Here is a 12,154-nt window from a genome sequence, read left to right as displayed (position 1 = left end):
AGTCTTCTCAAAATGAATGCTAACGTTGCTTTTGTCTTCCTTACCACTGACACAGCCTACAAGTTAACATTTAGAGAATCCTGCATGAAGACTCCAAAGTCGCTTTGCTCTGCTGATCTCTGAACTTTTCCCCTTTTAGAAAATAGTCTGTCTTTATTCCTTCTACCAAATGCATGACCATACATTTCAGTGCACAATGTTCCATCTGCCACTTTCTTGCCCATTCTCCTAATCTGTGCACGTCCTTCTGCAGATTCCCTCCTTCCTTAACACCACCTGCCTTCCAACTACCTTTCTATCATCTGCAAACTTGGCCACAATTACACCAATTTTGTCATCCAAATCATTGACCTTTAACATGAAAAGAAACGATCCCACCACCTCCCCTTTGGAACACCACAAGTCACCAGCTGCCAACCAAAAAAGGCCCCCTTTATTCCTACTCTTTTCCATCTACTAGTTAGCCAGTCTTCTATCTGTACAGTATCCTTCCTGTAATACCATTTCGTATCGTGTCCAAGTTTCCAACAGAACTGAGGTCTAAGTGGCCAGTTGTAGTCTCCAGTGTTTGGAAGTGTTTGGAATTGCACTTGCTGCAAAGAAAAAGGGATTGTGAATTTGAAAAGTAAATCATATTCCAGGATATCACTGCTTTTGTTAGCCTATCTCCAGTTCTTTTGTCAATGGGCTCATTGATGCAGTCAAGAGTTTGATGACTCAACAGCATTCAGCATCATTCACAATTCCTCCGTTAATCAAGTCGGTCTTTAGCTCATATACTTACAGTAAATGTTCACTTCAGTGACACTACTCTCTTCTGCAAAATACATGCATTCTATATAAGGACCTGAGCAAGATCCTTGCTTGGTTGAACCAGTAATGTGTTGTATTCTTGTCATAGGCAATATCACCACCAATAGTAGCATTCCCCAATTAGCAATGATACTATCATCACTGGGTTTGCCCTCATCAACTCTTCAGGCTCACCAAGAAGCTGAACTAGATCATCCACATGAACGTGTTAAATGTTCTTTGGCAAGTGGCTTATTTTCTTGATCGCTCAAAAGCCTGGCATGCACATTAAGATTTAAGTCAAGTGTATTGATCACACACCTTGCTGATCAACCTGGCAGCATGGACATCGATTTCCTCCAACATTTGTAGCCACTCCCCTCGGACACTCGCTTGGTATTCTCTTAACCCACCGGCCCCAGCACCACGTGTATTTTCCCTCCCCCCACCCTCTCCTTTTGCCCATCACCCACAGCCCATCCGGTTCCCTTCCTCACCTTCTTCCCATTATTCCCTGGTCCATCATAGACACTAGCCTCCGTCCATCATTAAATGGTGGTGGCATCCAATATTAAAGACCCTCACCATCCAGGACATGTCTGCTTCTCATTATTACCATCAAAGAGGGGGTACTGGAATCAGTGGATACACAATCAATGGAACAGCTTCTACTTCTCTGCCATCAGATTTATGAACGGTCCATAATCCATGAACACTGCTCACTATTTTGCTCTTTTACATTGTTTACTTACTTTTTGTCTGTTTCTTACTGTAACTTACAGTAATTTTTATGTATTGCACTGTACTACTGTAGGAAAACGTCAAATTTCATGACATAGTCAATGATATTAAACTTATTCTGATTCTGATGGTCCATTGTTCTCTCCTATCAGATTCCACCTTCTTCAAAGCATTGTCATTTTCACCTATTATTATTTTATAAATGTCATATTTTTTAATCTAGCAGAATTACTATAATGTTTCTAGTCTCCTGAAACATGGAGCTTAGGAAAATAGAGGGCTATGGGTAATCCTAGTAACTTATAAGGTAGGGACATGTTTGGCACAACTTTGTGGGCTAAAGGGCCTGTATTGTACTGTAGGTTTTCTGTTTCTATGAAAAAGGGTGATGTTCTGAGAACAGGGCAATTTTGAAATTGCAGTATTAGGTGCCACTGCCTCTTCTGCAGTGTTGTAAATGCATTGGTACAATGGAGCACTGTCAGCTATGCACTACTCCAATCACCAGTGTCTGTCTTCATTTGGAAAGCCAACCATAGGAGATATTGATGATATGGCCAGTATAGATGGGCAATTCCTTCAACAATCCTCACCAAGGCTGTGGTTAAACTTCTCCAATGTCCCAAATTTTCCCCATACTTTACATTCCATTGCCCCCTTTTACTGTGTATGGGTAAAATTTGGGACATTGAAAAAGCTTAACAAAAACAATAACTATTAACAATTACAGCATGGAAACAGGTCATCTTGGCCCTTCTAAATCTTAACCTTTAGCTTAACATCATAGCATGCTAGACAAAGACTTGTTAACAGTACTATGACATAGAAAATGGTAATTCTACTCAGACAAATGTAATTGAAGCATTACTTTTTGTTTTTCCAGAAAACCTGTGGGCAAATTATTTGACTAAAGGTGTGATCGTGGAGCACAGTCAGCTGTCATCTGTCACCTCCTCACCCCAAAAAGTTGACTTGGATCAACCTTATGTGTTCACCGACATGACGTCTTATTTCACCCTGCTGGTCGGCATCTACTTCCCTTCAGTAACAGGTAGGATTGGAGAACATGCAACTGGCCTAAGGTGGGAATCTGTCTGAGTTGAAGTTGCTAATCGGATGCACGTGGATCTGATCATCAGGGTACCATCCTATGGAATTTAAAAGATTGATTTGTGTTTTCCTCAATGTGTTTCCAACAGGATTGAAGCCTATATAGTCTACATTTGGCCTATGCCATCCACAACTGTTATCTTTATGAATTAACTTGCTCTAAAGTGTTTGACTGGACTTTCAATATTAGAGCTAGAGAGTCGTAGAGCAGAAACAGGTCTGTCAGCCCATCTAGTTGATGCCGGCCTGGATTGACTAGTCCCATCTACCTGCACCTGGACCATAACCCTTCGTATCTCTTTGATCCATGTATCTGTCCATTGTTACAATTGAACCTCCATTTCCAATTCAGCTGGCAGCTTGTTCCACACTCACAACATTCTCTAAGTGAAGAAGGCCCCTCTGATTCCCCTTAAATCTTTCACTTTTCAACTTAAACCGGTGAATTATCCTTCCATTCTCACCAAATCTGAGGTGGGAATGCCTGCAATGTATTCAATCCATTTATACCTCTCATAATTCTGTATGCTTTGATCTCCACTCATTCTCCAGTGCTCCAGGGAATAAAGGACTGGAATCAGTTTTAATATCACTGGCGTATGTTGTGAAATTTGCTATTTTACAGTACATTGCAATTAGTGGCCCTCCATTGCTTGACATTGACCATGGATGTTACAGCTTAGCTATCTACTTTGTTGGTGCAGCACTGTCTACGGCTCACAAGACCCATGCGGGAGTGACAGTCTCTGTTGCAAAGGTTGTTTCAGGGTGCTCCTCCCTCTGGTGTGGTTGGCTGAAACCTCCTCTCAGGACTCAGTGTCTTCATGTCCCACTTGCAGACCTCCTTGTAGCGCAGCTGCAGGTGGCCGGCTGTTCTCCTGCCTGAAGCCAGCTCGCCACGGAGGATGTCTTTTTGGATGCGGCCATCCTGCATGAGGCAGACATGGCCCAGTCAGTGCAGCCTACACTGCCTGCACAAGGTGTAGACGCAAGGGAGGCCAGCACAAGAGTGAACCTCACCATTGGGTACTCTTTCTCTCCAGGAGATGCTCAAAATGCAATTAAGATACCTTAAATGGAAGGTGCTGGATCTTCTCTCTTGCTTAGCGTTTGTTATCCAGGTCTCTCTGCTGTACAGTCTCCTGTTCTCCAGGGAATAAAGAATCAGAACCCATTTGGACATAGGAATTGCTGTTGGGTAGGTGTTGCTATTGTCCACGAGATCCAAGGCTGAGTGGAGAGCCAGTGAGATTGCATCCGCTGTAGATTTATTGTGGCGAGAGGCAAATTGCAGTGTCCTAAAGACCTAACCTATTCAATTTTTCACTATAACTCAGGTCCTGAAGTGCCAGCAACATCTTTGTAAATTTTCTGCACTCTTTAAACCTTATTGGTATATTTTATTTTTATTGAGATGCAGTGCAAAATAGGCCCTTCTGGCCCTTTGAGACACGCCGCCCAGCAACTCCTGATTTAATCCTAGCCTAATCAGAAGACAATTTACAATGACTAAATAACCTCTCAACCAATACATTTTTGGAAACCAGAGCACCTGGAGGAAAACTACATGATCATGGGGAGAACATACAAACTCCTTTCAGACAGCAGTGGGAATTGAACCCAGGTTGCTGGTACTGTAAAGTGTTGTGCTAACTACTATACTACCAGTCCACTCTTTCCTGTAGGTCGATGGTGAGAAATACTCCAAATCCGGTCTCATTGACATCTTATACAACTTCAACATAAATACCAACTCCACTGCTCAGTGCCCTGATTTATGAAGGCCAATGTGCCAAAAGCTCTCTTTACAATCTTATATACCTGTTGCTCTTTTTATGACCCTATCAAGCTGAAATCATTTTTGCCTTTATAAAAAAGATTACACATCTAACAGTGCTATTTATATGTTTTCAGTTACTGGGAAAATTCTCTAGCCACCACAAGTCTTGAATGCAGTTGGAGCTCCTGCAATCATTGTGGAAATTGCCTCATTTATATGGTGGTGTGATTTCATTAAAACAATTCATGCCTGTAAATTTATTTACTACAATCTTTTTACGCTTTCTGCAACTCCTATCTGTTATAATGGATGGAGAATCAATCTCCTTAACTGGCTTTTAATCTTTAAGGTTTTATCATTAAAAATTGGTGCTGTTAATAGAAGATTAAACTAAAATCTAATTTTGGCAACATAGGACCTACTTTATTTAATAATTGTTTGTAACTGTGTTGCTGGCAAAGTAAATGCTATTTTAAGCCATTTTATGAGCTGCAGTTTAATCACATGGTGCAAAGTGACCTCTCCCCATACTCCATGGTTTATTCTATCTATCGTCTATCCATAACCACAGCAGTGTAACAAAAACCGCAATGTGTAAATAGCTTATTGATATAAACTACCATTTTACCTCAATGCCACAAGCATTATTCTGAGAATGAGCTGTAAAATATGTTGTGTTCTATTTATAATGTAGTTTAGAGTGCTAACAGCATAAAACAGGCCCTATGGTTTAACTAGTCCATTCCAAACCATTAATCTGCCTAGTCCCATCAACCTGCACGCAGGCCATACCCCTACATACCCCTCCAATCTATGTACGCATCCAAATTTCTCTTAAATGTTGAAATAAGACCATAAGACATAGGAGCAGAATTAGGCCATCTGTCCCATTGAGTCTGCTCTGCCATTCAATCATGGCTGATCTTTTTTTCTCTCCTCCTCAACCCCAGTTCCCGGCCTTCCCTCAATAACCTTTGATGCCATGTCCAATCAGGAACCTATCAATCTCTGCCTTAAATACACCCAGTGGCCTGGCCTCCACAGCTGCATGTGGCTACAAATTCCACAAATTCACCACCCTTTGGCTAAAAAAATTTCTCCACATCTTTGTTTTGAAAGGACACCCCTTTATCCTGAGCCTTTATCCTCTTGTCCTAGACTCTTACACCATGGGAAACATCCTTTCCACATCTGCTCTGTATAGGCCTTCCAACATTCAAAAAGTTTCAATGAGATCCTCTCTTATCCTTCTGAATTCCAGCAAATACAGACCCAGGGCTATCAAACATCCTTCATATAACCCTTTCATTCCTGGAGTCATCCTTGTGAAGCTTGTGAAATTAACCCCATATCTACCTCTTGCACTGGCAGCTCATTCCACAGTCTCACCACACTCTGAGTGAAGAAGTTTTCCCTCATTTTCTCCATAAACACTTCACCTTTCACCCCCACCCATGACCTCTAGTTGCAGTCTCACTCAACTTCAACGGAAAAAGCCTGCCTGCATTTACTCTATCTAATAATTTTGTATACCTCTATCAAATCTCCTCTCAATCTTCTGTGTTCTAGAGAATAAAGTTATCTCTGGCTTTCAATTTCTGGCAACCTGCTTGTGAATGTTCTGTGCACTCTTTCAATCTTATTTACATCTCTTCTGTAGGTAGGTGAGCAAAACAGGACACACTGCTCCTAATTAGACCTCACTAATGTGTCACACAATTTCAACATAACATCCCAACTCCTGTATTCAGTACATTGATTTGTGAAGGCCAATGTGCCAAAAGCTTTCTTTATGACCCTATCTACCCATGACAGCAGCTTCAATGAATTGTGAACCTTTAACCCTGAAATTTCTGCAGATCCCAATGCAAGCTTTGATAGTTACCCTCGCTGTCCAATACACACCCAAACTTGGTGTCATCCACAGATTTGCTGATCCAGCTTACCACATTATCACCCAATCATTGATATAGATGACAAACAATGACAGACCCAGCAGCGATCCCTGCAGCACACCACTAGTCGCAGGCCTCCAGTTAGAGAGGCAAGCCATCTACTATCACTCTCTGGCTTCTCCCACAAAGCCAATGTCTAATTGAACTTACTACCTTATCTTGAATTCTAAGCGATTGAACCTTCTTGACCAACCTCCCATGTGGGACCTTGTCAAAGACCTTGCCAAAGTCCATGTAGACAATATCCACTGCCTTGCCTTCATCCGCTTAACTGGTAACTTCCACAAAAAACTCTGTAAGATTGGTTAGACTTTACTTAACATGCACAAAGCCAGGTTGACTATCCCTAATCAGCCCCTGTCTTTCCAAATACCTGTATATCCTGCCCCTTAGAATACCTTCCAATAACTTTCCCACTACTGATGTCAGGCTCACTGGCCTATAATTTCCTGGTTTATTCTTAGATCCTTTCTTAACCAATGGAACAACATTAGTGAGTTCTCTGGCACCTCACCTGTGGCTAAGGAGATTTTAAATATCTCTGTTAGGGCCCCTGCAATTTCTGCACTAGCCTCCCCCAAGGTCTGAGGGGACATCTTCTCAGGCTGTCTGGGTTTATCCAGCCTAATTTGTCTCAAGACAGCAAACATCTCCTCCTCTGCAATCTGTATAGGGTCCATGTCCTCGCTGCTGCTTTGCCTCACGTCTATAGACAGTATCTGTCTCCCAAGGAAATATGATACAAAAAATCCATTTAAAATCTCCCCCATCTCTTACAGCTCCACGTAAGATTACCACTCTGATCTTCCAGGGGGCCAAGCTTGTCCCTTGCTATCCTTTTGTTCTTGTAATACCCTGGTTTAAGACCATGCTTTATTTTATTAGTACAGTTATACTGTTGGGCATTCAATATTCTGCAGATTTCCTCAAAACTCAAATCTATATAAAAAAAAGGAGTTCCCTTACCTACGTTATACATTTAATAGTTTGCAGTTTCAATTGAGTACATATTCCATTTTGCTGTTTCAAATAAAAATTCAGTTGTTTAATAATTTAGGCTTGTTGAATTAGCCAATATGATTTGTCTTGTTAACATTTTGGCCAATAAGATACCATGGGGGTGAAAAAACAATGGGCAGCCATGCTAGAGAGAGCCACTGTGAGGGTGGTCGAAAAAGTTTCGGGAAAAGGAGAAGAGAAAAAATGGTTAACAAACATGGAGGAAGAACATGGTGAAATGCTCAGAGAACTAAATTTCGAAAGGCAGATGCAGCTGTCAAAAAATCCTCATGCAGACTATGGTCTCACAGAGAATGTACAGATAACTGTCAGTTATCCTGCTAGCATACAACATTGGAGAAAGAGAAAGAGGAGACAGTTTGAATCCTTTCCTTGGATGTTATATGGATTTTCTTTATTGCTTGGACTGATTCTTCAGTGCAGAACTGTTTCAGTACTGTGAGTAAACAAACTGAAGCGAACTGGATTGATTACATGGCATGAGCTCCAATGATTGTGTGCATGCTATAGACTGGTGTGTATTGGGCACTTTTTTTATCTTGTTTGTTATAGCTTAAAACACTTTGTCAGTTTAAGTGTGAGCTGAATTATTGCTTCCTGGCGAACATTAAATTTGCATAGGTGTCTGTCAGTATTCATGCAGCTGATTGTCTTATTTTCCTTTAGAAGGAACATACAAACTTCTATATTTATTCTGTTTACCCATAAATTTACTGGCTATGCCTTTACATTGGTATTCCCATGCATTGTAGAGTTATGTTACTGTTAGTTTGTATTCACTGCTAACTCATTATAAGACAGCAGAGAGAGTCACATTCTTAATATAGTTGTAAAATTCCTTACGATTCTCCTTCACCTTGTCTGCTAGAGCAAACCATGCCTTCTTTTAGCCCTCCCAATTTCTCTCTTCAGTGTTCTCTTGTATTTCTTATAATCCTCAAGTAACTCATTTGATTCTACCTGTCTATACCTACTATACACCTCCTTTTTCTTAACCAAGGGTTCAATATCCTTGCCTTTTATTCTGGCAGGAAGATAAAAACTCTAGGTTCTCAAAATATCACTTTTGAAGGTCTCCCACTTACCAAGTACACCTTTGCCAGAAAACATCCTGTCCCAATCCACACTTGCAAGATTTTTCTGATACCATCCAAATTAGCCTTTCTCCAATTTGGAATCTTAACCCGAGGACCAGACATATCCTTCTCTATAATTACTTTGAAATTAATGGCATTATGATCACTAGAGGCGAAGCGTTCTCCTACACAAACTTCTGTCACCTGCCCTGTCTCATTCCCTAATAGATCTAGTATTGCACATTCGCTTGTTGGGACCTCTATATCATGTTTAAAGAAACTTTCCTGAACATATTTGACAGACTCTTTCCTACCCATCCCTTTTGCTGAATGGAAGTCCCCATCAATATTTGGAAAGCTGAAATCACCTACTATCACACCTTATCTTTCTTGCAACATTCTGCAATCTCTCTTCAAATTTGCTCCTCTAAATCCTGCGGACTGTTGGGTGGTCAGTAATATAATCCTATTAACACGGTCAACCCTTTCTTATTCTTCAGTTCTACCAAAATAGCCTCACCAGAGGAGCTGTCCAGTCTGTTCTAACTGAACACTGCCATGACATTTTCCCTGACTAGAAATGCCAGCCCTCCCCCTTTATCTCTCCCAGTCTATCATGTCTAAGACAATGGATTCCGGAACACTGAGCTGCCAGTGTTCCGGAATGCCCTTCCTGCAACAGAGCCTCACTAATAGCTACAGTATATAATTCCACATGCAGAACCATGCCCTAAGCTCATCTGCCTTTCCTACAATACTCTCTGCAGTGAAATATCCACAGCTCAGAACATTACTCCCACCATGCTTGACTTAACATCTTTCTCCACAATCTCTTCACTATCGGTTTTGGCACTCTTGTTCCCATTCCCCTGCAATTCCATTATTTTAACCGCCGCCCCCCCCCCCCCCCCCTGCAACACGGGCAAACCCTTCCCACTAGGGTATTGGACCCCATCCAGTTTAGGTGCAAACCGTCCCTTTGATACAGGTCACACCTACCCCAGAAGAGAGCCCAATAATCCAAAAATCTGAAGCCCCCCCTCCTGCACCAACTCCTTACCCAGGAGTTAAACTGTATGATCTTCCTATTTCTAGCCTCATGGCATGGGCAGCAATCAGAGATCACAACTCTGGAGGTCCTGTCCTTTAACTTAGCACCTAACTCCCTGAACTCACTTTGCAGGACCTTGTCACCTCTCCTACCCATGTCATTGGTACCAACATGGACCACAAACTCTGGCCACTCACCCTTGCACTAAAGAATGCTGTGAACTCAACCTGAGATATCCTTGAACCCGGCACCCAGAAGGCAACATTCAATCCAGGAATCTCACTCCGGTCTAAAGAACCTCCTTTCTGTTCCGCTTACCAACGAGTTCCCTATCACCACAGCTCGCCTCTTCACCCGCCTGATTCAGTGCCAGTGACCAGAACGCTGTGGCTTTCCTCTGCTAGGTCATGTCCCCCATTAGTATCCGAAGTGGTATACCTGTTGTTGAGGGGGATGTCCACAGGGGGACTCTGCACTGGCTGCCTATCCCCTTTCCCGCTCCTGACTATCACACAGATTCTTGAGTCCTGCACCTTTGGTGTAAGTACATCCCTGTATGGCCTATCTAGCAAACACTCAGCCTCCCAAATGATCCAGAGTTCACCCAGTTCCAGCTCTCATACCCTAATACAGTCTGTTAGAAGCTGCATCTGGATGTATTTCTTGCAGGTGTAGTCATCGGGGCACTGAAGGCTTCCTTCCCAAGAGGAGCATTCCATTCAGGACACTTCTACTGCTCTAAATGTGCAACAAGAATGAAAAAAAAGAATAAATCACAAACATAAATCTACCTACAACCTACACCTTTCCTTGCTGAAGCCCCGATAAGCCAAAGACTCAATTCCCCACTCTGATATATTGGCAGTTCCAGTTAAACATAGCTTCTTTTTATTCACCCTTGTCAAGTGCCAAATTATGTGCAATCCAATGTCCTGTGGCATGCAAAAGGTGCCAGCTGCCCCCGCTGGCTTCCTTCCTGCTGTGTTTCACAGGGTGGGCACCTTCACTGCCCAGCTCACCAGTTTCTGCTTCCTACTTGATAGAAATTAAACTCCAATTTATTTTCAACAGACAATTTCTACTCTATTAAGTTGCCATCTAGCCCAGGAGCAACCATGGTAACTATATTACATTCAGGCAGTCCGTTGCCCATGAAATTACAAATTGAATTGACAATGATTCTTGAAATGATTCATCCTAACTTATCTCCAAAAGACCTGAACTTATAATGCCTTCAAATTTACCTGCTATTGCTACAAACTCAAATATCATAGAGTAATAGAACACTACAGCACAGAAATAGGCCCTTCAGCCCATCTAATTCATGCTGAACTATTACTATGCCTAGTCCCATCTACCTGCAACCTTCCATCCCCTTCCCATCCATGTATCCATCCAAGTTTCTCGAACTCGATCCCGCAGCCACCACTTCCACTGGCAGCTCGATCCACTCTCACACCAACCTCTGAGGGAAGAAGTTCTCCCTCATGTTCATCTTGGTTACTTCACCTTTCACCTGCCATTCATTCAGTCCATCATGCCTGACACTGGCATTTCGACAGACGTATCCTGGTCGGCTGGTGGAGCAGTGACATCAGCGCCGGACTCCGAAACGGAAGTTCCTGGGTTCAAATCGAGTCAGGCTGTTCTTGAGTACGCTTTCCATCCGTGCCAGGTTGAGTGTTGAGCTCGCAACTCAACCTCGTAAAATAAAGAAAATACTGCAAAATGTCTGTGTGAGGAGTGGCGTGCCACAGTCTTTCGTTCCACACCTTGTAAGGCATGAAAATGCCTGACACTGGCCTCTCAGGCCTGAGTCAATGTTCCCTCCCTATCCTAACTAGATGCCCTATTCTTTCCAGTGGTGCCGAAAATATTATCCCTTCCTGTATTCATGCAAGTTCCTTTGGAGCACAAGAGGTTCTGCAGATGTTAGAAATCTTGGGCAACATACGCACAAAATACTGGAGGAACTCAGCAGGTCAAGCAGCATCTATGAGGGGGACAGACAGTTTATGTTTCAGGCCGATACACTTTAGTCTCGAGTTGCTCACATTCTTTTTGAGCATGACTGTGGAATTTGCCTCCACCACATTTATTTTGCTGCGGCGGGAGAAGAGGCAAGCTGTGGTGATGGGGGTCTTGCAGTATACAGCAACATGATCCATACTGCCTCTAGTACTTTTGCCCATAAAAATTTGATTTCTGCTTAGTGACCATCTTGCTAGTTGAAGTCGCTCTTTATTTACTCATGATTCTGAATACTTCTATCAGTTTTAAATCCTGTCGGAGAAGTTTTCTATTTCCTTTCTCCCTGCTGATTATTAATGTCACTGATCTATGCCGTAAACATAAGAGATTCTGCAGATGCTGGGAATCTTGATTAGCACACAGAAAATGCTCAGGAACTCAGGAGGTAAGGCAGCATCTATGGAGGGGTAAATGCTCGATGTTTCGGGCTGCGACCCTTCATTAGGATTGGAAAGGAAGGAAGGAGAAGCCGGAATAAGAAGTATGGGGGAAGGGGAAGGTACAAGTTGGCTGGTGGTAGGTGAGACTAGATGAGGAAGAAGGTGGTTTGGAAAGGAGGATGAAATGAAAAACAAGGAGGTAATAGATGGAAGAGGTA

At 42.4% G+C, this 12,154-nt stretch overlaps 1 protein-coding gene across 1 annotated transcript in view; it reads left to right on the top strand.

The window, feature by feature from the left end:
- Positions 1 to 12,154, top strand: part of LOC132400110 (solute carrier family 12 member 5-like) — a 338,827-nt gene that overhangs the window by 227,879 nt on the left and 98,794 nt on the right. Inside the window, exon 10 of the mRNA XM_059981187.1 lies at positions 2,417 to 2,584. Within this exon, the coding sequence (XP_059837170.1) occupies positions 2,417 to 2,584 (168 nt within the window). The remainder of the gene's footprint in view (positions 1 to 2,416; positions 2,585 to 12,154) is intronic.

The sequence above is a fragment of the Hypanus sabinus genome, chromosome 9 (genome assembly GCF_030144855.1).
Source record: "Hypanus sabinus isolate sHypSab1 chromosome 9, sHypSab1.hap1, whole genome shotgun sequence".
NCBI classification, from domain to species: domain Eukaryota; kingdom Metazoa; phylum Chordata; class Chondrichthyes; order Myliobatiformes; family Dasyatidae; genus Hypanus; species Hypanus sabinus.
This window is presented reverse-complemented; position numbering and strand designations above follow the sequence as displayed.